The sequence below is a fragment of the Exophiala viscosa genome (genome assembly GCF_022695815.1).
Source record: "Exophiala viscosa unplaced genomic scaffold EDD37scaffold_1, whole genome shotgun sequence".
NCBI classification, from domain to species: Eukaryota; Fungi; Ascomycota; class Eurotiomycetes; order Chaetothyriales; family Herpotrichiellaceae; genus Exophiala; species Exophiala viscosa.
The window spans coordinates 1504874-1527484 of record NW_026944353.1 but is presented as its reverse complement, the minus strand read 5'-3'; the positions used below and the strand labels follow the sequence as shown (position 1 = coordinate 1527484).

At 52.0% G+C, this 22611-nt stretch overlaps 11 protein-coding genes across 11 annotated transcripts; 5 read left to right on the top strand and 6 right to left on the bottom strand.

The window, feature by feature from the left end:
- The first annotated feature begins 79 nt into the window (after positions 1 to 79).
- On the top strand, positions 80 to 2732 carry EDD37DRAFT_615581 (MFS transporter). Its single transcript, XM_062815610.1, has 3 exons — positions 80 to 556; positions 607 to 1038; positions 1161 to 2732. Exons 1-3 carry the CDS (start codon positions 550 to 552, stop codon positions 2693 to 2695), a joined length of 1974 nt encoding a protein of 657 aa, XP_062674818.1. The 5' UTR covers positions 80 to 549; the 3' UTR covers positions 2696 to 2732.
- EDD37DRAFT_615579 (MFS general substrate transporter) lies at positions 2723 to 5019 on the bottom strand. The gene is made up of 6 exons (XM_062815609.1): positions 4509 to 5019; positions 4413 to 4463; positions 4232 to 4361; positions 4044 to 4184; positions 3436 to 3998; positions 2723 to 3337 (listed from the first exon to the last, which is right to left on the bottom strand). Exons 1-6 carry the CDS (start codon positions 4680 to 4682, stop codon positions 2813 to 2815), a joined length of 1584 nt encoding a protein of 527 aa, XP_062674817.1. The 5' UTR covers positions 4683 to 5019; the 3' UTR covers positions 2723 to 2812.
- Positions 5020 to 5235: 216 nt separating this feature from the next.
- Positions 5236 to 6598, top strand: EDD37DRAFT_615577 (uncharacterized protein). Its single transcript, XM_062815608.1, has one exon. The coding sequence runs from the start codon at positions 5455 to 5457 to the stop codon at positions 6517 to 6519; it is 1065 nt and encodes a 354-aa protein (XP_062674816.1). The 5' UTR covers positions 5236 to 5454; the 3' UTR covers positions 6520 to 6598.
- A 161-nt stretch (positions 6599 to 6759) lies between these two features.
- On the top strand, positions 6760 to 8934 carry EDD37DRAFT_26124 (uncharacterized protein). Its single transcript, XM_062810825.1, has one exon. The coding sequence runs from the start codon at positions 6831 to 6833 to the stop codon at positions 8814 to 8816; it is 1986 nt and encodes a 661-aa protein (XP_062674815.1). The 5' UTR covers positions 6760 to 6830; the 3' UTR covers positions 8817 to 8934.
- Positions 8935 to 9052: 118 nt separating this feature from the next.
- Positions 9053 to 9686, bottom strand: EDD37DRAFT_603840 (uncharacterized protein; the record flags this gene model as incomplete). Its single annotated transcript, XM_062814688.1, has 2 exons — positions 9053 to 9408; positions 9431 to 9686. 2 exons carry the CDS (start codon positions 9684 to 9686, stop codon positions 9053 to 9055), a joined length of 612 nt encoding a protein of 203 aa, XP_062674814.1.
- A 607-nt stretch (positions 9687 to 10293) lies between these two features.
- Positions 10294 to 10770, bottom strand: EDD37DRAFT_603839 (uncharacterized protein; the record flags this gene model as incomplete). Its single annotated transcript, XM_062814687.1, has 1 exon — positions 10294 to 10770. The coding sequence occupies one exon, from the start codon at positions 10768 to 10770 to the stop codon at positions 10294 to 10296; it is 477 nt and encodes a 158-aa protein (XP_062674813.1).
- Positions 10771 to 12460: 1690 nt separating this feature from the next.
- EDD37DRAFT_585202 (sphingomyelin phosphodiesterase) lies at positions 12461 to 14930 on the bottom strand. The gene is made up of 5 exons (XM_062814448.1): positions 14724 to 14930; positions 13508 to 14676; positions 13316 to 13461; positions 12716 to 13265; positions 12461 to 12655 (listed from the first exon to the last, which is right to left on the bottom strand). The coding sequence occupies exons 1-5, from the start codon at positions 14886 to 14888 to the stop codon at positions 12613 to 12615; spliced, it is 2073 nt and encodes a 690-aa protein (XP_062674812.1). The 5' UTR covers positions 14889 to 14930; the 3' UTR covers positions 12461 to 12612.
- A 1363-nt stretch (positions 14931 to 16293) lies between these two features.
- Positions 16294 to 16785, top strand: EDD37DRAFT_644704 (30S ribosomal protein S14; the record flags this gene model as incomplete). The annotated part of the gene is made up of 3 exons (XM_062817540.1): positions 16294 to 16400; positions 16490 to 16661; positions 16723 to 16785. The coding sequence occupies 3 exons, from the start codon at positions 16294 to 16296 to the stop codon at positions 16783 to 16785; spliced, it is 342 nt and encodes a 113-aa protein (XP_062674811.1).
- Positions 16786 to 17016: 231 nt separating this feature from the next.
- Positions 17017 to 18335, bottom strand: EDD37DRAFT_26096 (oxaloacetase-like protein). Its single transcript, XM_062810821.1, has 2 exons — positions 17916 to 18335; positions 17017 to 17869 (listed from the first exon to the last, which is right to left on the bottom strand). Exons 1-2 carry the CDS (start codon positions 18096 to 18098, stop codon positions 17096 to 17098), a joined length of 957 nt encoding a protein of 318 aa, XP_062674810.1. The 5' UTR covers positions 18099 to 18335; the 3' UTR covers positions 17017 to 17095.
- Positions 18336 to 18572: 237 nt separating this feature from the next.
- On the top strand, positions 18573 to 21237 carry EDD37DRAFT_644702 (aconitase family protein; the record flags this gene model as incomplete). The annotated part of the gene is made up of 4 exons (XM_062817539.1): positions 18573 to 20226; positions 20277 to 20587; positions 20642 to 20819; positions 20873 to 21237. The coding sequence occupies 4 exons, from the start codon at positions 18573 to 18575 to the stop codon at positions 21235 to 21237; spliced, it is 2508 nt and encodes an 835-aa protein (XP_062674809.1).
- On the bottom strand, positions 20871 to 22522 carry EDD37DRAFT_615554 (uncharacterized protein). The gene is made up of 2 exons (XM_062815607.1): positions 21049 to 22522; positions 20871 to 20995 (listed from the first exon to the last, which is right to left on the bottom strand). Exon 1 carries the CDS (start codon positions 22429 to 22431, stop codon positions 21277 to 21279), a length of 1155 nt encoding a protein of 384 aa, XP_062674808.1. The 5' UTR covers positions 22432 to 22522; the 3' UTR covers positions 20871 to 20995; positions 21049 to 21276.
- Between the last annotated feature and the right edge of the window lie 89 nt (positions 22523 to 22611).

Here is a 22611-nt window from a genome sequence, read left to right as displayed (position 1 = left end):
TTTTGGGGTATGGAGCTGGAAGCGATAGACATTACACGCAGTGATGCTTTCGTCGACCCCAGACTCGAAACCCCAGAATTCTCGGATCCGTGCCCTGACGTCTTTCGACCAATCACAACGATCTGTACTTTTGTTGGTTCATCAGGCCGCCTCTAACTTGTCTCTCCTGAGGTTTTTGTTCCTGCATCTTTCACCTACTAAATATCATCGACTAGAAATCCAAACATCTCGGTTGAATCTGACCAGCAAACTGGATGATCTGAGACGACGTCTTTGGATATCCCCGCAACGTAGCTCTGGAAGCTTGAGTGTCCGTCTTCGACGTCACCAGCTCCCCTGATCTACTGCCACAGGTTTTCCCCGTCTTCCTGCGAAAGCTGTCTCAACCGCCTCCTGCTCCATCTTGAAGCTCAGAGTCTGCTTGGTCGACATGGTGTAATCCAGCGGCAACGCCTTAACGTGTCCGACTTCCGCGGACAGTCTCGTGCTTCTAGGACTTTTCCCTCTAACGAGATCACCTTGGCATACGAATATGCGCGGCCTTTCAGCATGGACCGTACGTGGACCTTGGAATTTTTTCTTTTGTAGTGCTAAGACTATGTCCAGACCACAATACATCAAGGCCACGGCCAAATAGCGATGCCCGGACAAGTCATGCGCAAGAATACCTTCCTGCCGCACGACCTCTTCTAGCTGGTGATGGCGAGGGCGTCGACGATGGTGACCACGACGCCCATCTTGATGATGATGACGACGACGACAAAGACGAAGACAGTACTTCAACAGCCACAGATAATGACGACCCTGGCCATGGTTCTGCACGATCAGAGCCCAAATGGCGCCAAGGGAATTTCACGACCCGGAAACCAAACGACTATCAACCCGGTCATGAACCGCAAATGACCGTCCGAGAAGCGATGAGAGCTTACCCAATGGCCATATTCTGGTGTCTTGCCGTGAGCATGTGCATCATCATGGAAGGTTACGACACGATCCTGATTGGCAATTTCTTTGCCTTTCCTCAATTCCAGCGTAAATGTACGTTATACGCCCTCTCTTCCCAAACCCCCCCATTGCTCAACCTGTATCTACCTGCTGTACTGCTTGCTTGGTTCACCTGGGGTATTTGAACTGTACTGACAGGGATGCCCCGCATCTAGATGGCACTTTCGTCGGCATCACCGACCAAACTCGCTCGGGCTACCAAGTCTCTCCATTCTGGATGGCCATGGTAGGCAACGCTTCAGGTATAGGCGCGTTCTTCGGCACTTTGCTCACAGGCTATCTGGTCGCTATCTTTGGACAGAAGAGGGTTCTTATCGGCGCATTAGTAATGCTCAGTCTCTTCATTTTCATCACTTTCTTCGCGCCGAATATAGGTGTATTATTCGTCGGTCAAATCCTGTGTGGCTTGCCGTGGGGTGTGTTCGCGACGACGGCGCCCGCTTACTCTAGTGAGGTCTTGCCTACTGAACTCCGGGTTTTTGGCACGTCCTGGACCAACATGTGCTTTATCATCGGACAGTTGATCAGCGCGGGCGTGTTGAGGGTGTGTTTGGAACGGGAGGATCAATGGGCTTATCGGATTCCGTTTAGTGTGCAGTGGATTTGGCCTGCCATCTTGGTGCCGGTGTTGTGTTTTGCGCCGGAAAGTCCGTGGCATCTTGTTAGGGTGGGGAGATTGGAGGATGCAGAGACATCTTTGAGAAAGCTGCGGCGCGGATCGTCGTCGTCGGCTACTGCAGCAGCAACAGCGGGAAATGTTCCGACAGTCAAACAAGCCCTCGCGGCGATCGTCCATACTAATGCTTTAGAGGAGGATCTCAGCGTCGGCACATCCTATTTCGACTGCTTCTCTGGCTTTGAGCTACGCCGCACGGAAATCGCGTGCGTTTGTTTCGCAGGGCAAGTCCTCTCTGGCGCGTCATTCGCTTACAACGCATCATATTTCTTCGAACAGGTCGGCTTGGCCGCTGAGACGACATACAGCTTGAACTTGGGCGGTACGGGTCTCGCGTTCGTGGGGACATTGGTCAATTGGTTCTGTCTGATGCCCTACTTTGGACGACGGAGAATTTACCTGGTTGGCATGCTCGTCATGGCGGCGGAACTGTTTCTCATCGGTCTACTCAATGTCTTCAGCTCCACGATCCCGTTTGTGGCGATGGTACAGGCTGGGTTGACACTAGTGTGGACATTCACGTACCAGTTGAGTGTCGGACAGCTTGGATGGGCTTTATCCGCCGAAGTGGGGAGCACCAGACTCCGACAGAAGACGGTCTGTCTGGCCCGGAATGCGTATTACATTTGCAGTGTGGCTGCGGGGGTGTTGCAGCCTTACTTTATGAATCCCGAAGCGTTGGATCTCAGAGGGTATACGGGGTTTGTGTGGGGGACGACGGCTTTGATTACGTGTCTGTGGGCGTATTTTCGGCTGCCGGAGACGAAAGGACGAAGTTATGAGGAGTTGGATGTGCTTTTTGCGAGGAGGGTGGATGCGAGGAAGTTTGCGAGCACGAATGTTGATGCGCTCGAAGGGCGGAGGCCAAATGGGACAACGACGTTTGCTGACAGTATTGAGATGGAGAGGACAAGTGCCGGGCAGAGGCACATCGAAGACAACGGTGGGCCGTCTGGAGGCAGACACAGTGTCGAGGACGATACGGCTGGGCTACTGGCCAGAGATGCGGATTAAGCGAAGGATGCACATAGGCAATAGTCTGGTGAGTCATGTGTATAACATCATTTACAGACGACATGTGATCTATAACCTGTTTCCCTTGCCAATCTCCAAGATTCTCCTTCTCCTCGTTCACAAACTTGCCTTGCCGCTCGTCTCATATGGAAACAAGAAACTCAGCAAACCAGCAACAATGTACAAGCTGGCCGACACATAGATCGGAGTGTTCGTATATCCGACATATGTTGCAATGATAGGTGCCATGAGACCACAGATACGGTTGAATGCAGCGGCCAGCCCTGTGCCCGTGCCACGATGGATGCTGGGAATGACTTCGGGCGTGTAGCAGTACAAGGCTCCCCACATGATATACTGCACGAAACTGGAGACGCAATTAAACGCCAGGATCTGCGCCTGTGTGCGAGCCCTGGTGAAGGCAAAGAGGAAGACGGACGTCAAGATCAAGGAAAGACCGAGTGTGCCTCGTCGTCCGATGTATGGAAGACCGATTAGCCAACCAGCGATCAATGTACCGGGGATGGTGCAGGCGAGAATGATGAAGTTATTGCGGTAGGTAATGTTGATGCTGTCTGAACCACTCTGGGCGCCGTGCAAGGCAAGATATTCGGGCAGGAAGTTGCTGTAGAGGGGTGAAGCCTGTGGTAGGAATGGTTAGAACACCGTACCGAGAAATTCAGGAATAACGCAAGACTCGTGCTTGGATGCCGTGGTCTTTTGGGAGGGGGCACACTTACCAGTCCGATCATGCCCCAGACAAGAAGGATCAAAACCATGCTGTATGCAAGTTTCTTGGAGGCGAAAAGAGCACGAATATGCTTGAGGCCGCCCGGGCGGAATTGTGCCAGTGTTCGTTTCACGGCCGTCTTCTTGTTGACAGGTGCAATGTTGTGGCTTTCGGCAAAGTCTCGCTCGACCTGGATTAGGTCTTCCACAGTCAGGGGCTGGGTGGTCCCATTGTACTTGGCTACGTCGTTCAGAACGTCGATGGCTTCTTGATAGCGTCCTTGTCCGATGAGGTAGCGAGGACTCTCACGTAGTCGGAACAGGAAGAAGCGCAGGAAGAAGGCGAATAGTGTGATGGCACCCATGGTGTACATGAGGTATCGCCAGCCCATGTTGTCGGCCTTTTTGCATTGACCAGCTGGAGTGTCCGAGGCGCACGAGTAACGCGGAAGGAACCCCCAGGCAGCACCGGCAGGGATGGCCAGACCAATGGCCCACCACAATGCCAGTATCTCGAGGAGGTACTGGTGAGTGCCAGGTAAGAACTCGAGAAAGACGGCACTGTCCACGGGTACTGAAAAGGTTAGCCAGAGTGGTGTCTCATGAAGCTCAGGCTTACAATTTCCTCCCACTCCAAAGCCACAGAAAGACACTAGGACAGCGCAAGAAATGAAGCTGTTAGCGGCACCAGCAGCAGTACCGAAGACACCAGCAATCAGCAGGGTCAGGTTGAAGGCAAGGCGTCGTCCTATGAGGTCACCTAATAATGTTAGCAGCAAAAGACTTTGGTGCTTTGGTTTGACTGACATCCAAGTCCCCAGAACGAGGCGCCAACCACAAGACCAGCAATCAAAGCCAGGGACAGAAAGGCGGAATGCTTGGGGTTGAATTCAAGTGCTACCTGGGTAAGGGCGTCGGAGATTGTTGTTTGCCAAAGCTGGTACAATCAGCTGGTCTTGAGTCGATACATCCATTCGGTCAGCCTTACCTGGTCGCATAGCCAGCCATAACCGCACAGACCAAACAAAGCCCATTGGTACTGTACTCGTCAGTCGGAGCGAGCACAGATGATGTCTGGCCATACCTTGCCCATGCCGATGACTTGGACTGCATGATTGACTAGTCGGGCCTGGTTCTCGAAGACTGGATCGAGACCATCGACATGAAGGGAAGTGTATTCACGAATCGATCCAACCTCAGCAGTAGCCACTGATCGTGGATCGGCTTCTGCGATCTTGGTGTCTTTGTCGTTGCCCATGGTCTGTGGAGGAGATATGTACCTAGGTAAGTAGATGATGAGAGTACTCACATTTCAGAGACGACGGATTCTTGCTTCTTTTGTAGCCCTGCTTCAGATTGAATGCGATAGATCCATGTTAGAAGCGCGCTTGCATTACCTCGAGGCGTAGTAGTGGCAATCCTGGCATGATTCCTGCTTGCGGTATGCGATAAGCACGTTCGGCGCAACCTCAATCTGCATCTCGGATCACCATATGATAGCCGGGCCCTAATGGGAAAGGCTGATTATGTTGATTGGGTGCATGATGTGTTATTGACAATGAGAAGATGGAAGATAGGGCAAGTTCCATTGATACTACCCCGTAATGTACAGAAAATGCCACGGGCAAGAATGATCTCCCCGTGCTTGGCCTATCGGTGGCTGCCCGGCAGGTGAGGCCGGGGTAGTTTAGTTAAAGATTGATGCTTATTGGCACGCCGGACAAGAACGGAGGAGTCCGCTTGGCCGTTTTGTTGACTTCTCTTTCATAGTCCTTATCAACACACTCACATCGCTGCCCGCTCCTCATTCACCACCATGATCGCCTTGTATATTCCAAACAAGGAAACACTTTCCTCGAGTCTCTGTGTTCCAGCTCCAGAGTTTGATTTGCAGGTGGTCGCCGACGTCTCCCGTCGAGATGTTGCGCCCACAGCAGATGCTGCACGTTGGCCGTGACCGCCGTATAAAGCTGAGGTAAGTTTGATAGATGCATCCCGAGGATTCATAGCACCACAGGAACGTGTCCAAAATGGCGTCCGAGACAGTAGTCCTACCTGCGGCAGTGCCGACTCATGCGTTCACCAAAGTCGAGCCCTTTCAGCAGTCACCTGTTCAGACAACCTTCAATCCTTCACACCATCTATGCTTCGAGCCTCCCAAATCTATCGTCACATTGAAGGAACTCCTCCTCTCCGAGGAAGATGCCATTTCTCCTGTCGCCATCACGGAGCCTTTCCCTCTGTTTACCCTCGAAGGCGTCAAGCAAATGCGAGCAGATCTCTTCCGTAAGGAGGTGGTTGAAAAACATGGAAATAGGACACTCAAGCACTGCTACAAGATGAGAGGCTACTCCAAGGACACACCATTCGTCGACACGGTTTGGCGCCATGAGGATGTCATCAACGCGTGCTCTCGCGCCGCCGGTGTGGAGCTTGACGTCGTCTTTGACTACGAGATTGCCCATATCAACGTGCAAGTTGATGCCCTTGAAGATGACATGGCTTTGGGCGATGCACTGCCACCGGCATTTCCCCCAAACCAGTCTACTGTGACGAAACCTCCTGCCATTGATCATTCTGAGGAGCTTTCGAAGGTCGGCTTGTGGCATACAGATTCATACCCCTGGGTTTGTGTTTGCATGCTATCTGATCCCAGCAATATGGTAGGAGGCGAGACCGGCCTGAGAAAGGGGGATGGCTCCATTGCTAAATACAGAGGGCCACAAGTCGGCTGGGCTGTGATGATGCAGGGAGGCTGTATTGAACATATTGCTTTGAAGGCGAAGGGTACCGGCGAACGGGTCACCATGGTCACTTCATTTCGGCCAAAAGATCCCAATCTGAAGGACGTAAGCAACCTTGGCAATGTCAAGAGGAGCAGTAACTGGGATGCGCTGTTTAAACAGTGGTCTACATATCGCCTCGACGTGCTTGAGAAACGTGCGAAGTACCTGAGAGACCGCATCCAGGAAGGCAGCCTCCCTGCCACGGAGATCGCGAAGCTCATGGCCGAGTGGAATGAGGAGCAATTTGCATATATGAATCACACGGCGGTGGAAATGACTGGGGATGGTAACGCTGGCTCTCAATACTAAGTGTAGATACCTTGGTAGGTAACTATATCGAGCAGACACCCAATCTTTGCACCGGCGCAGGCATAGCCAGCCATTCAACCCCGTCGACGTCCACTGTAATTAATGTGCTATAGCAATAGCCCAATTCTACCTAGGAACTTACTGTAGGTAGAGGCCCCTAGCCCGCCAGCTGGTATCTAACTGCTTGCAGATAATCTATCCCGCTTTATCCGTATCTCGGATAAACGTAATCGACGCCCAAGCCTACCCCCGAGTTCTTTCTTAGGTACCATGAAATCCTTTGCACCATGGCGTAATAAAAAGAGCATCAAATGGATGCACAGGCCTCGGTACGAGATCGAGGTCCACGAGAATACAAGTCTCGGAGGTATCGACCTTGCGATTCATGCCGCGGAAGGAAGATCGCCTGCCGCATCGACTCATCACCACCATGCGCCTTTTGCCGAAGTCGTGGTACCGATTGCACCTTTCTCGAGAAGCCCGTCACGAAGAGGAGAAGAACTCTGTCGCTTTTGGGAGCGTGCAACAATGATGTCTCTGGGACCGATCACGCAGCCTTCGTTCAAAGCTGGGACGATCTGACCAGTCAAGCGTTCGACAGCACCATCTTCGAACGTCTGGATCTTTTTGAGAACGAAACCTCAAACTTCTTCGATTACAATGCCATCGCAGATCTGCCGCAGGACGGACAAGCCCAAAGCAACAGCACCGGAGATGAGTCCATGTCACAACTTGCCCAAAGCAACTCGCCCGAGAATCTGCATGTTTACATTGACAGAAGCCTCCATCGATCTTATATGCCACCAGACACCAGTCATCTCAGTCGCCTCGTAGTTGGCAGACTCTTCGATTCACAAGAGCGAATGCACTTACCGCGACTCACATTGCTGTCTACACAGGCATGCGGTCACGACAGTGAGTCGCGCAATCTTGATGGACGCGTACTCGCACAGACTGAACAAGAGAGTCAGCCATTGGTCTCCAGAACTGATACTTCAAAAGTCTCATGGTCGGATGTGGAAAATCTCCTGTCTGAGAAGCAACGGGTGAACCTGGTGCAGCTGTTTTTCCGTTTTATTGAGCCGGTATTTCCAGTTCTCGCCCAAAGCCAGCACAATGACGAGTCGGTAAGCAGGGACCTTGGACAAGGGAGGGGATCACTCGCTCTCGCTGCATCCCTTTATGCGACGGCTCTTCCCTTTTCGATGCACGATGACCATCTCAATGCTACATTGACCGACGTCTCCGCGAAAAGAGAACGCCTCTACTCCATTGCCCTCGCAACTGTCCTGGACGAGGCCCATGCTCCGTCCATGGAAACCTTACAAGCATGTCTCTTGATATTGCAAAAGGGTCCAACCACTCGTCCCGAAGGATTAACGCCAACCTATTCCTGGCTTACCTCTCTAGCAGCGACAACTGCTAAATCACTAGGCCTCCAGTATGATTGTAGCAATTGGAACATATCTCTCATTGAGAAGCAAAGTCGCACCAGAATCTGGTGGGCAACATTTATCATGGATGCATGGGTGAGTTTGGAATCGCCTGGTGGTCGGTCGATCAATTCCGATGACTACGACGTCCTCCAACTTCGAGCTGGAACAAATTCCCTGCACGATGTCAATGCCATACCAGACAATGCCCACAATTTCTACCACATTGCCACCATTAGCTGTCTGCTATCTCAGGTCTATGAGACGTACTATACGGTACGTGCCGTCAAAGCCACAGCTGCGGATCTTTTCAAAGCACTTGAACTTGCCCGACCGTTGCGCTCGGCGCTTAATGAGTGTCGGCAGAGTCTGACAACTGACCTACCATTCAACGTTGAGGGAGAGTCTGGTATCAACGCATCTGTTCACCTTGCGGGCTCGGTTGTCTCGATCGTTCTTTTTCGAGCGCTCCTTCGTCCTCTCCAGAACCGGGCCACAACGATATCCCACACAGATAACAGCCATAAATCGGCAGCCGCGGCCGTAATGACAGGCTCATTGAATTCTGCCAAAGAAGCCGTACAGTTGCTGGAAAGTATGGTATCTGCAGTTGGACCGTGGAATGCATTCTGGCATTCGTGGTCTCAGGGAAATTTCGCTATTGTTAGCACCTTTCTGGTTCAGCTCACACTTCTCTGCAAGCTTGAGGACTCGCCTACTAGTATGAAAGCCGAAGTCTCAGGGCTTATCTCCCGCTGGAAACGTGCAATACGAACAGGAGCTGGCAGTGGAGGTTGGGGGAGCTCATTGATGAGTTTGGCCTTGACGAGATTGGACTCACTGTTGAACCAAATTCAGCCATGACGTCGGATTTATGCCACCCCTGGGAGACGTGTGTACGCGGCGACACTCGTATGAAAACACTGAAAGCTCTGTTATGGTCTACTACATCAGTATCCACGCTTGATGCTGGAGTCATTATGGGAACACACACCGGAACGAGGTCATGCAGAATACTTCAGTCATTTCAATTCTAAGGACATTCTGCTGATAATCTAACTATCTGTCTCCAAGCTGCGCTTCAGACTGGCCTCAAAAAACTACCTCGCACTGCAAAGCTCACGGCCGTCGACCAAGGAGCAGCCTTCAATCGTTGCGTCAGTCACAACTTCGAGTCTCGGATAGCTCCGACCACATCCTTCAATGATAGCCGTTGTATCTGTGGTGGCGCGATCCATCCGATCTGTGATGACCGTGCGACCCGTTTGACCCATGATGACCGTTTGTTCCGTTGGACGTATGGCCGTTGGTACCACTTCCTCCATGGTGGCCGCCACCGGAGCCTCCACCGCCGTGCCGTCCGTGGTGGCCATTCGATCTATGATGGCCATTCGTTCCATTGGAGCGGCTTGATCGATACGCTGCGGGTCGATCAGCATCTTATTCGCAGTGACTCCTGAAGTCTGAGTTCGACATACCTGCTTCACGCTCCCGGTTCTCGCGGCCTGCACGCTCTGCATTGCGGACGATCGTCTCCCTACAGCGTTGACAGATGATACCTTCATCCGTGCTTAGGGTCTGATCGGTTTCGATAACTCCTGGGCATCGACTCCGATCACCGTACATGTATGCATGGCATCTCACGGTCTCGATCGGTAGGTGTCGTGGATCAGTCGGTCCGACATCATCAGTACACTGCATGCAATATTTCTTTACTCTGCCACGGAAACACATGGTAGAGGCTTGACTGTTCAGGGTTGCTGGGTTTGTTGTTTCGAGGCCTGACTATCCTAAATCGATGTCGACTCGTATGTGATCTTGGATTGTGTCCGGGAGGAATATATACCGAGAGCGGATTTTATACCCCCTCTGAGGCCTCTTCAGTGACACTCCGGGAAGACCAGAAGTGTGGCACGTTTGTCCTCGGCATCACTTTGTGGCAAGCTGACCGTCAGAATCCTGAGGCAGTGTCTGATGATGCGTGGGTGACATTGTTAGAAACTGAATAGGAGGTTGAAGCAAACGGTCAGTCAAGGCACGCCTTGACGGACAATGGCGATGCGTGGCCGATGCAAGTGACAAGGTGTGAATATCCAGCAGCAATTGGTAGTGACATTTAGGGAACGGGCAGTACCCAGAGATACAATTATTGCTGATAAAGTCACTTGAATGGTGAAAGAAGCTGTCAGTCGATGATTCTATGCTCTCGTTGGCATACGAGGAGAAAAGGTTTCCTAAAAGGCTCCATACTGATTGGATTGACGTTCATGAAGATTCCTGGCCAAATCGGTGGTACTGCCCTTCCTATCGGTGATTCAGAAAAACAGGAAACCGAGAAAGCTCATTCATGCCAGCTAGCCAATTCGGATGCAGAGCCAATTGAAAGCAACAACGCAATGGCTATGACAGCGAAGATCAAGCCAGAATCCCACGCAAAGAATTGGACGAGAGCTCGATCTGGAGATAACCTTCCCATATGCTCAGTCGAATTGTAACGATCCGGCTGTCGTTCGGTCATGGGAGGTCTGAGAGGGTTCAGACTCTTCCTCTGAATGGACGGATTGCCAACATCGTCCTGGGATCTGACTACCGGCCGAATATTGACTTTCACAAGTTGCGAATCTCCATCTCTGCCAGCCTTGCACTGGACACATACGTCCTTGAAAACTTTCGTCCACTCGAATGGTTCTCGGGTGACTTGTCGGTCGCACTGGCAAGTGAGGACCATGCTGTAGCAGTAGGACTGGTACTTCGGGTCTTCGCGGATAAGAGTGCGGCGTTGGACGCAATGACGGGTAAGGGGGCCTTTGAAGCACATCTCGTTCTCGTCCGTAAGTCTGGTTATCGATGGAAGTATGAGTGGCTCGTTCCGAGGCGTAATTTTGTGTCAAGTCCAGTGATTTGAGATATATCTCTAACAAGGGCATTCAACTTCGATTCGATCCGTATGGCATGGGATGGTACATATTCGAGGTCATAGAATGTTAGATTGGTGCACTGGAAACAGGAGATGCGATGGCATTATATCTACTGCCCTTTGGCGAACGGGCAAACAAACGATCTGTATTCGTGTCAACGTTGTTTGCAGCATCACGAACCTTCTTGCTGATCGAGCTTTGTGCAATGGCTAGCCAAACGGACGGACTGTTTGTGTGTGAGGAGTAGGTGGTTCGTCGAACTCACAAGGCTCTGGCATTCAGGGGTTATTGCCGCACGGGCGCGTTTTGCCGACAAGGAACAACCCGCTGTACCCGACTGACAGCACGCATTGATCACGCAACTATTGAGTCATCTCCACTCATGAGTTGTGTTGGGCATTGTGAATTGCATTCCCGTCTAGACCAAATTCTGTAGTCCTGGTATATTCTTACCATATTGCAATGAAGACTGTATGGTCCTTGATATGGATACTATGTACATGCTCGGATACTTTGACAATTCTCCTCAGCAGAAGGCTCCCCATGTCGAAGCCCCTGACCTAAATGCCGAGCAGTGAGAAGCTCAAATGCCATAGCTTGACTGCATAGCTTGCTTTCCCTAGCACATAGTTCACTCCATCGCTCAGCCACGGAATGTACCTGTAGTGATATTCATGCTAGGTCCGAGACGTGTACAACTTCCAGTCCAGCTCACTCCTTCCATGCCGGATACATCTCCATATTTCCGAGCATCCAGCCCCAGAAATCCCTGTTTTACAAAGTCAGCCACCAGTGATTTGGCCTTTTCAGATGCTGACTTTCTTGGACTTATTTTCGGGAGACTTGTCGCAGCCAGGACAGTCCTCTTGATAGTAATCCAGCCATGTCTTTCTCACGGTTTCGTTCTGGGCAACCTTGCATTTCTTCTTATGTTTGACGTCGTCGCAGAGAGTCTTATGCTTGTAGTCTGTGGCGAAGTGCGTGCCGCAGGATCTGCACCATTTGCGGGCTGGGCCTGTGTTGCACATCTTCTTGATCAAACACGATGATTGAGGAACGCCTCGATGTGGGTTTGCTTGAGTGACCGAGGTTAGGCAGGACTGGCGCCTTGGAGAAGTGCTGCCCTTAAGGATGGCTTTGAACTTGTGAGCTCCTAAGCTGGTATATCATCTGAGCTAGTTGTGCGCGGACTGTGAACTGGTTGAACCGCGCGATGGATGAGGCGATGATCAGGTCGAGGCTATGAGGGAGGATGAAAGCAAGAAGTTGGATGGTGGATTTATATGCGAACCATGACGAACGATGTGTTTGGGAAGGGTGACCAAGTCAACGAAATGACAACGTGAGGCAGTGATACGCCATGTCAAAGTCATTCACAGGCGGTACATGGTCACATGGGGCAATTGTTGGTGATGGAAAACGGCGCCAGAAGAGGTCTGAGGACTACAGAGTCACTCTCAACATGACTGGAATCCGATGTACATGTCATGGTTTGCAGTGAGTGAGGTGCAGAATATAAGCTGAGTGAAAGGTTGAGGTTGAGCAAGTAGAGAGAAGTGGAAAGCATGATCATCTTGAAAAAGTGTTGAAGGAGTGTACAGAAGGGTCAAAGTGGCCAGATATACTATGTGATTATCATTACCATTCTCATTATTTTTCTTCGCCTTTTTTACCCTTGTGGGCCTTTTGCTTTTACAACATGTGTCGTGGTGTTGATACATGCCCACGCGCCGTCTCGATGCTTAGAAGTTCTTGCCGGTAAAGGCGCTCTGGACTGAGCCGAATCTAAGATGGTGAGTTAGCATGGCCGTTGACAAGGTGCCTGTAATGGGCAGGGACACTTACCCTTGAGGACACTGCGCGCCGAGAGCCACGCTTCCGCTGCGCATGTAGCAGATCTTGGCCTCAGCACAGGCATTGCTCGTGCAGTTGGGAGACTTGACGCTGGATTTACCTTCGAATGTGTTGAACTTGCTGACGAGAGAGTGGTTGGCGGCCATGGCTTCGGTGACTTGGTGCCAGTAAGTGGCGTTCAAGGGCGCTGTGGTGGGCCATCCAATTGGATATGCGTCTCTGGTGGAGTACTCGAACTTCCATGTCGGTCCGGAGTGGGTGGTGTTCAGAGTGGTGAAGGTACTGACGTTGGTGTAATAGGTGTAGGCGTTGTAGATGGAGAAATCGCCCGTGTCGACTTCATACATGCGGTAGCCGCTGTTCAGATTGGTGAGAGTGGTGACGCTAGGTCCGATCCAGCCGACGGCAAGGGCGTGGGCGGCATCTTGCACGGTACCATTGTTGGCATAGTAGATCATGAATTCGTCTTCGTGAGTGTGGCCGAAGAAGATTTCCGCAATGACATGAGGAGAGTAGCGGTCGATGATCTGGTAGAAGAGATCTGAAATTATGTTAGTCTGTAGAACTAGTCCCCGATGACTAGTAACGTACCGGTGGGGTTGGGAATAGGGTTGGATCCATCCCAGCCGGTCAAGACGTGTCCAATGATCCAGACTCTTTCACCCTTGTTTTCGGCGTCTTGGAGCTCGGTGGCAAGGAACATCAGGTTGCCGCTGACGTCGGGATTGGTGGTGTTGCTGTGCATGGATTAGATCTCGCTTTAGTAACACGGTAACAACTCACATGAAGTTCAAGTAGTTTGACTTGTACCAGAAGTCAGTATTGAGAGTGATGATCCTCAACTTAGGATATGTGGGATGATTGATACTGTAAGCAGCGTAGTGCATGCGGGCTTCGTTCGCAGCGTCAGCGCTGATCCATCCGTTCTGTTGCCAGAGCGCGGAAACGTGGTCGTAATTCCAGGATTGTTGTTGACCAAGGTTTCCGGGCAATGAGTGGGGGGAGTCAATGGCTTCGGGATTACTGTCGTGATTCCCTAGAACGGGGAAAATGGGTCCACTGGGAATGTATGCTTTGAGCATATGGTAGATGGACCACTCGGCGTACATGGTATAGTTGCGGGACAACTCATTCTGGCTTTCATGAGAAACCAAATCACCAGTGTAGATGCTCCATGCGAACTGGTCGTCCTGTGATTGGTTGTTGTGAGTGGTTCCCGTCAATGGTGCAATCGATTCGAGGGCCGAAGTGATGAGGAAGTAAGGACTGTCGCATTTGAAAGAGCCATGGAGAGGCGCTGGAAGAGTGACCTGTCCTGAAGTGCTTGCGGCATTGGCGCGACAGCAAAGACCACTGGAGCAGTTGGCTTCAGATGCGACTGCATATCGAGGGTCGATATGGATATCGCTCATGTGAAGGACCTTGACGCGGTTGCCGCTGGCTTTCGGGACCGTGATATTGGCGGGCTTCGCACCAAAGTAAGCGGTGGTATTGGATGGGAGAGTATAAGGAGCTGAGCAGAAGGTGCTGCTGAGTGAGTTACAGATGTAGTGACCATCAGATCCCGACACGTTGGCTAGAGCAAGGATTTGAGTCCAGATAGCGCCAAAGCTTCCCGCTTGATAGTTGTCGGTGCATGTGGCATTTGAAGAGAATTTGGTGCTAATGCAAAGCTCGACTAGCAAGTCTGGCACCAGTGAAGGAGCGCGCTGAGCGACATATTGGCCGACTTCCAATGCTGACATACACTTGGTGCAGTTGGTCCCGTTTGCCGCGAGGATGGCACTCAGTTGGCTGGTGGCATTGGCAATCAGTGCGGTCGTGTTGGTCACCGTGTACAGCGGAGTTGGGTAGTAGACCGGATCCTCGTCGATCTGGGGAATGTTGTAGGGGTCGGTCAATGAAAAAGGGAAGGTGTAGTTCAGTGTCGAGTCATAAAGGATGGGTTGTGGCTGGAATCTTGGTTAGAATTGTTGTCAGATCAGATATCTCGACTTACTTCTCGCGTTGGCGATGGGGGGATGTAGTATGCGGGAAATAGACTGGTTGGGAAGCCAGCAGGGACAGTGTAGGCCAGTACCTGAGAGCTTGAGCTCTGGGCATATGCGAGCTGACAGGTACAGCTACTCAGAGCCGACAAGAGGAACAAACGAGAGCAATGCATACTGACGAGCACTGAAGAACAGTAATGATGTTGTGACCTACCAAGAGATTCTCACCAGATCAGATCGAGAAAAATTCAAGATAAGATAGCTTCATTCGCGAGGTTTATAAGGCTCTGCAGCATGTCGGTTGGCTAAGCTGTAAGCATCGCATCGCACCCACACAACAGGGAGGAACGTGGTGTTGATCACAGCCCAATGATGCTGAGATCTCAAGCAAACGGTGCCTGTTCCTGCCAAGATTCCTGGAATGTGCCCAATGCGTAGCCGTTGAGCTTGCACGTGGTCGATGGGTGTCGTTCAGATCTGACGAAGCTCTGCGTCGGCGATGTCGGATGCTGCATGTCCAGGGCTGCCTTGTGACAGGTTTGGGGAACCTCACTGGCGGATCGAGGCCGCCCCCACAGATTGAGTGTAGCCCAGGGCTTAACTAGTGGTAAGCTTTCTGGTTTGAGCTTGGTGCGTGGCTGGGCCGAGTTATGTCGAGCTACGCTTTGCTTGTTTCTATCCGGATTGAACGCGGACCTCCAGAATTTAGGGTAGGTGGGAGCGAGTTGGACTTCTTCGTAGATATCCAGTATTGTCGGAAGCATCAGTCTAAAATGTCTTTAGAGCAGGCGCGGAGGATGCGCGTCCGCTGAAAGGGCTGAGTTACCGTGAGTCTGCTATGGAAAAACATCACAGGGAGTCTGGAGATCACCACGTCTGCGCCTACTTAGCTATACCTACTTCAGTCGTCTCGGACGATAACATCTACAGGTGCTAAAGCACGACTATCGATCATGCTATAGTCCGTAAAGCCGAAGAATGGGATATTCGGAAGACAAGTAAAGTTCAAGGCGATCAGGATCCCAGCGCTGTTGCTACAGCCCAATCGTGACTCAAGCAGCCCCTCCAGAGTTATCATGGACTCCGAAATCGTTTCCAGTGGCGCTTCCGACATCAACCCAGCTACCGGTAAAGGGAGGTCGAATATGACCTGGCCGTCCAACTGGTCTTAAGCTTGCGAACCTTGATGCAAGGGACTTGAAGGAGGAGCGGGAGCGATCTTGGCATCGAAGGAAGAAACTCTCTAAAAGCGGCGGTACTAATAGCGTCCACAGGGATCAAGTCTACCCGCCGCACTGGTGCCTCGAGCCATTATAAGTTGCTCTTGAGCACTGTTGGGCAGAGCTTGGGTCGCATTGATAGACCGAGCGCGGGCTCAGACTAAAGTCTCCTGGCCAGGAAAGGCTGAAGATGTTCGGACCCTGGAATAATTGGCTTCATTAAAGGTCTGGTCACGTGACTTGCCAAGCTTCGCGAAAGGTCATTTGTCTGCGGCCGACTTGATGTTCACCAGATATCAAAGTACAAACATCTGCATTCAAAGCTGCAGGCGCTCACTCCGGCTTGTCAGCTAGTGACATGTCTTCGCTTCGGGCAAAGAAGCTCGACTTGGGCGGCTTCATCAACATCAAAATCATTCGCGACCACACCAAACGGAAGAACTACGAGCAATTCGAACCTCAAAGGTAAGAATCAGCACCACCTGGTCTTCGCTGAGAGAAGTGATGCGGTGACGCCTGTAGATGATGATGGCTAACACATTTTGCTACTTCAGGCAAGCACTGCGGTACATCATTCGCAACACTTCCCTCCCAGGCGCGATGCGAACAAAAGCCCAGCTTCAATTACAACAGATGCACTGCTACACCCGACCGACACAAATAAAGAATAGATGCGTTATGGGAGGCGTGGCAAGAGGTGTCTTCAGAGCCTTCAGAATGGGTCGTGTATGTCAAATATCATATACCCATGGGAGTATGCACTCGGCTAACCTTGTCCAACTTGCAGTATCAATTCCGTATGAATGCTCTCGAAGGAAACCTTCCGGGCGTCAAGAAAGCAAGTTGGTAATTGTTAAAACACTTCAAGAGCGTTGTTCGATACTCCAGCATCATTTGGCGTTGGAATGTACATATACCTATGAGGACATGAATGAAAAGCGGCCATCAGTCTTGTGCCACAATTCGCGCAGCACTCTGCTGACTTCAAATGAGGTGCGTTGACCATCAGGCTTGCGGTTGCGTTGAAACCGTCTGCCGCTGCGAGAGACATCAACAAAGGTCACTACGGACATGCAGAGGACAGAGCTGCACTAAGCCATGGGGCGGTCTACTGACTTCTCAGGAACATTGTCACCCTTTTTGTGGTCATCGTGTTGTGCTCAGTTGCCAACAGTGGCATACGCTTTTCCTCCAGCCTCCTGATCAATTTTGATGCATTCTTGCAAGCCGCAGAGATTGAAGACTTCCTTGGGGCTGTTCGAAGCATCTGATGGAGAAATCTTTCCGGTCTTCTGCAGAACCCCAAGCTCATGAGCGACAGTTTTGACCACCGGACCAAGGCAAACTCCTGGAAAGATCATGATTCGAAAGCCGATCTGCCGTGCTTCTTCGATCGACAATTCAGGAGTCACACCATTTGGAACGACATTGAGCAGCACCGGAATGTCTCCCATGATTTTGCATACCTTTGCCATTTCCTCTTTGCTTCGAAGAGCTTCGAGGAAGACGACATCGACTCCGATCTTGACCGCTTCCTGCAGACGCCCGATTGCTTCCTCAAAGCCATATGTTTGCAACGAATCTGTTCGAGCGATAATGACAATGTCGGACTGCAACGCATCTCGCGCCGCCACTGCAGCTCGGAGTCGGCTATAGTAGACTTCGCGGTCCACGATTTCTTTGCCCAAGAGATGTCCGCACCTCTTTTCTTGTACCTGGTCTTCGATATGCAACGCCGCAACGCCCGAGCGGGCATACTGAGTGACCGTTCTTGTTACCATGATGGGCCCGCCATATCCGGTGTCTGCATCTGCAATCAGAGGAACATCCGGGTCGAGCGATGCGATCATCTCTGCATTTTCTCTCATGTCGGTCAGGTGTGCTATGCCCAAATCTGCCCAACCGAGTCTTGACATGGAAGTGCCTGCTCCTGTCTACTTGGCTTAGTAACGAGTGGTATTCCAGGGACTACACACTCACCATGTACAAGGCGTCAAACCCCATTGAAAGAGCCACGCGGGCACTCAATCCGTCGAAGACGCCAGGGCATACCACGACTTTTGACCGATCCTTCAACATCTCTCGAAGACGTGCTGCACCGCTCAAAGGCGAGCAGGCTTTTGCTCGACTCTTCTGAGCAGTGGTTGCGACGATGGAACCCATGATTATTGCGGTCTTGAGTTTTGTTGCGTTCTTCGTATAACACAGAAATGGTAGGTCAAGCAAATGGCATACTCGCAAGAACCTCCAGCAGAAGACTCACTCAGATCTATTAAAGCCCGCCTGTGCCTCTACAGGTGCGTCCCGATTTGCGGGGAATACTAATTCACTCATCTCGATGCCGGGCGGGTCAGAGCCGACATCGACCTCCATATCCGATGCTCGCGCCGAAGTGCGGAGATGGCTCCTCAGATCGGCCCAAACTAACAATGCACCCTTTCCTAAATCGCTACATGTCACGTATACCACCACCACCACCACCACCACCATATTCAATTGGTGTCCATAATGCTAATGACGTTTGGATGCCTCCTCATTGGGCCATCGGAAGCAAATATTGAGGCCTTCCATGGTCGATAAATATGCAACACGTAGCCTCCGAACTTGCCTCCCGACATCCACGCAGCAGCTCGCAACATGGCCTTAGCAACAGAGTCTCAGAAAAATGTCCTAAGCCCTGAAGAAGGACAGCTCGCACAATCCATCTTGGGTCCTGGAGTTGATGACTTCAAAACAAAGCTGCAACGCCTGCTGTCTCAGACGAGGAGAGTACGACCAGATGACTTGGTGTTCGATTCTTCAAGGACGGCAGACACCATCCCTGGAACTCTGAGTTGCTATATCTCTGCATTGACAGAGGCAGACAAACCTGCCGAAGCAGAAGCTTTACAGCAAGTTTATGACAAAGTGGTTGACAGTCCAAGTTTCGGAGGACTCGGCTTGACTGAAGGCGCCCAAGCGTCTGCTCATCATGAGGCCGAAGCCGTCTTCTTGGTTGAAGCCTGGTTGAATGCAATCACTTCACGAGAACGGGCGCGAGACTATCTGTCATTTCTCAACGCCCCTGCTCCAGGAACCAGACCTATGACACTAGCAGAAAAGATCTTCGCCCAGCATGTGATTGGCGAAAAGTCTACGCATGGCCTCAAAGCAGGTGACGTGGTGAGAGTGGGCGTTGACTGGATCCTGGCATCAGAATTGTCATGGCAGGGCATGGATCGGACGCACAAAGAACTGGGATCTCCCGGGATCTGGCGAAACGACCGTTTTTGGCTGGCGGGCGATCATGTCTACCATCCAGCTCTCGCATCCAACCCCAAGATCAAATCATTCCTAGACGTCGCCGAAAAGGCTAAGAACGAGTTCAAAATGACCGAGTATCAGGGCATGAATTACACCATCATGCATACTGAATTTGTGCGAGAACGAGTCGAACCAGGAATGCTTGCAATCGGATCCGACTCGCACACCTGTTCAGGAGGAGCGGTCGGCTCGTTGTCACTCGGCCTGGGCACCGCGGATGTCATGATGGCTCTGGCTTTGGGTGAGACGTGGTTCAGGATCCCGGAGTCCATCTCCATCGAGCTGGTCGGCAAGCCCGGGGTGGGTATGACCGGCAAGGACGTGATTTTGAATATTCTGGGAGAGCTCAAGCGCAATACCGTTGCTGCTGAGCGGATCGTTGAATTCACTGGTGACGGGCTCAAGTATTTGTCGTGTGATGCCCGGTTTGCCATCTGCAACATGTGCACTGAGTTCGGAGCTATCAGCGGCATTTTCGTGCCCGACAGCATTACTCGCGATTATATCGCGCGACGGCGACGGAAAGCGAACCGCCAAAAGTCGCTGTACTTTAAGCCTGACGCCGACGCTGGGTATGCTGGAAAGTATACTATTGACCTGGCGAGAGTCGAAGCTTCGGTCGCTGTGTACCCGAATCCAGACGACGTGGTTCCTGTCTCGAAAAAGGCAGGTCTCGAGCTGGACGGCGTGTTCATTGGCGCTTGTACAACGACTGAAGAAGAACTCGTCCTTGCTGCGCTCGTGCTGAAGGTTGGATTGGACAAGGGTTTGCCGATCGCGAAGGGGAAGCGACATTATGTTCCCGGATCGCTGCCTGTGCTTGAGAGGTTGAAGGAGCTTGGACTCTTAGAGGTTTACGAGGCTGCGGGGTTCACTCGTGGACTTCCTGGGTGCTCTTTCTGCGTGGGCCTCTCAGCGGAAAAGGCGAATGAGGGAGAGACATGGTTGAGCTCGCAGAATCGCAATTTTCAGAATCGCATGGGGAAAGGTGGACGAGTTTGGTCTGCTGTGCCAGAGTTAAAGACTAACGCGCAATAGGCGCCTTCGGGCACGTTACGACGGCCATTGTATGCGCTGCTTCCAGTTTCAGCCTCACGATCACCAGTCCGGCCGAATTCTTGAGGGATATCGACCTCGATTTCTTCAGGCGGTACAGTCCATTGGCTGGCATGAGCTATGCCCCGATCGAATACGTCGAGCCTGATTTGACGTCGAAGCCGGGACGATCGATTGAATCGACGACCGCTGCTGACACAAGGATAGAGCTCGGGAAGGAAGGTCCACAGAAAAGGCTCGATAAGATATCGAGCAAAGTCGTGACATTGGGAGATTTTATCGATACTGACGCGGTATGTTTGGACAGCTTTCGAGGGAAGAGGCGCAAGGCACTGACACACCGATAGCTAGCTCCCGGGCCAACACTGACCACATGCGTCACGGATGAAGACTTCGGCCACCACGTCCTCGAGCATACCCATCCTGAGTTCCGCGCCAAAGTCAAAGGAGGCCAACAGATTGTCGTGGCCGGGCACGCGTTTGGTGTCGGGTCGAGTCGTGAGTGCGCAGTCTCAGCTCTGAAAGGTACATCTTTAGCCTGTGCATCCAAGGTGTCGTAGACTGACTACGGTCAATAGGCGCCGGCGTCAAAGCCGTGTTGGCACGTTCCTTCGCCTTCATATTTGGCCGCAATCAACCGAGTCTCGGACTGTTAGGCATAACGGTGTCGGACGATGCTTTCTTCGAAGCGGCCAAGGAAGGTGAGGATATCACGATTGACATTCCGAGCCGCAGCGTGACGGTTGGTGGGCAGGTCTTCCCGTTCAATCTGTCGGAGATGGAGTACAATCTGACGATCAATAATGGCATGGCGGAGTCGTTCAGGAAGTTTGGAAAGGGGATTTGGGAGAATTTCACGGGGACCAAGACTGACGCGAAATCTGTTGCCAGGGCTTTGGAGGAGGGAGGTGGTGAGAAGAAGGACACAAAGATGGAATGGTAGGTGCGTCTCGCGACCATGCCCGCCCAAGGGTGAGCTACCTCAAAGCGTGTCTGGTGGGTGTTGACGTGGAGCTGGATGGTCAACCCGATACACGTATTCCGCAACATTAAACCACGCATGATACTCAACTCTGTCCTTCGTGTCGTCCACATCGTAGTGATAGTGGCCTCCTTTGTCCGTGTGGGAATCGCCAGACTCGCTAAAGCAATGCGTATGTTCCATTCTCAGACCCCAACCGCCATCGTCACCGGAATGCAGGACGCTCAGACATACCAGGGGGTTGCCGTCGCCAGTGTCAACATTGAAGTGCTCTAGCCACTTTGCCACAGCGGCGGGGTCCTTGAACGGCTGCGCTGGAAAATCGGGCATGACGTGGACATTGACCGTTCCAGACGTGATCAAGAACACGCCGCCGAGGGAGATCAATTTGTCCCCAAACGACGTCTTCAGTGCCTGCTGGATGGTTTCGGTGAAATTGAGCGCGCTCGTACGGGACTTGGCCCTGATGTGCAAGCAGGGCCCAACTTTCCCGTCGGAGCAGAATAGGTTGCTCATGAGACCGAATTTCGACGTTGAAGACAACGGAGAGCATTGCACAGACCCGTCCGGTGTCAACTTGGCGTAGTATGTGCGGTTGCGAACCGACTCCGCATCTGACCCGCCGGCCGCAATGCCATAGGCGAAATTGGGCATCAACTCAGAGTTCTGGCCCAGGACAAAGAAAGGACCGGCGCCGGCACCGATCAGGAGGCCCGTGGCAGGATTCATGTCGACTTGTCGCGCAATGGCCCTCAGGTCGTATTTCCTGCTGAGGTCGCGTTTGACCAGGTATGATCGGTCGCCCACCTCGGCGACGCGAGTCGAGCCTGTTAGCCCGGGGCCTGCCAAATGGAACGGAGCGAGAGTGAGGTCCGGCGGTGTCTCGACGGTACATGATGACGAGGCGAAGTTGGTGGAAAGACCTGCGGAGATGCTCGTGGCCAATTCGGCCAGTGACGGTTGTGAAAGGGATAACTTTTTAACCGGCAGGGTGTGCTCAGAACTCATTGTGAGGATAGAAACTTTTCGACTGCAAGCGAGGAGTAGGATGGTTTGATAGATTCGGCCACCAGCTGTGTCGCTGTTAGAAACTGCCGGAATTTGGGATGGCGTGTCGTCGAGAACAAAAGTACCTCGGTAGAACTCCACTGTCATCAGTATAAAGTACACACGAAACGAGTGGGCACGTGCGAAGAAGAAGCCTAGCCTTCATTGTCGGCGACGTCGCCTACGTATGTCTGCCGATCTCAGGACACCTACGGTGATGAAATCTCCCGCAGGGTACCAAGTCAGATGCACATTGCCCGGATGATCCAGCATGACTGGCCATGTGAC

Coding starts and splice junctions, on each gene's coding strand:
- EDD37DRAFT_615581 (XM_062815610.1), top strand. Junction 1,039..1,160: donor TCCTCAATTCCAGCGTAAAT/GTACGTTATACG, acceptor CCCCGCATCTAG/ATGGCACTTTCGTCGGCATC.
- EDD37DRAFT_615554 (XM_062815607.1), bottom strand. CDS start 22,431: ATGACAGTGGAGTTCTACCGAGGTACTTTTGTTCTCGACGACACGCCA.
- EDD37DRAFT_26124 (XM_062810825.1), top strand. CDS start 6,831: ATGGATGCACAGGCCTCGGTACGAGATCGAGGTCCACGAGAATACAAG.
- EDD37DRAFT_615577 (XM_062815608.1), top strand. CDS start 5,455: ATGGCGTCCGAGACAGTAGTCCTACCTGCGGCAGTGCCGACTCATGCG.
- EDD37DRAFT_26096 (XM_062810821.1), bottom strand. CDS start 18,098: ATGGGTTCCATCGTCGCAACCACTGCTCAGAAGAGTCGAGCAAAAGCC. Junction 17,870..17,915: donor GGTTTGACGCCTTGTACATG/GTGAGTGTGTAG, acceptor TAAGCCAAGTAG/ACAGGAGCAGGCACTTCCAT.
- EDD37DRAFT_615579 (XM_062815609.1), bottom strand. CDS start 4,682: ATGGGCAACGACAAAGACACCAAGATCGCAGAAGCCGATCCACGATCA. Junction 4,185..4,231: donor CTCGTTCTGGGGACTTGGAT/GTCAGTCAAACC, acceptor TAACATTATTAG/GTGACCTCATAGGACGACGC. Junction 3,999..4,043: donor CTTTGGAGTGGGAGGAAATT/GTAAGCCTGAGC, acceptor TAACCTTTTCAG/TACCCGTGGACAGTGCCGTC.
- EDD37DRAFT_585202 (XM_062814448.1), bottom strand. CDS start 14,888: ATGCATTGCTCTCGTTTGTTCCTCTTGTCGGCTCTGAGTAGCTGTACC. Junction 14,677..14,723: donor CCCCATCGCCAACGCGAGAA/GTAAGTCGAGAT, acceptor CCAAGATTCCAG/CCACAACCCATCCTTTATGA. Junction 13,462..13,507: donor TCAAACTACTTGAACTTCAT/GTGAGTTGTTAC, acceptor ATCCATGCACAG/CAACACCACCAATCCCGACG.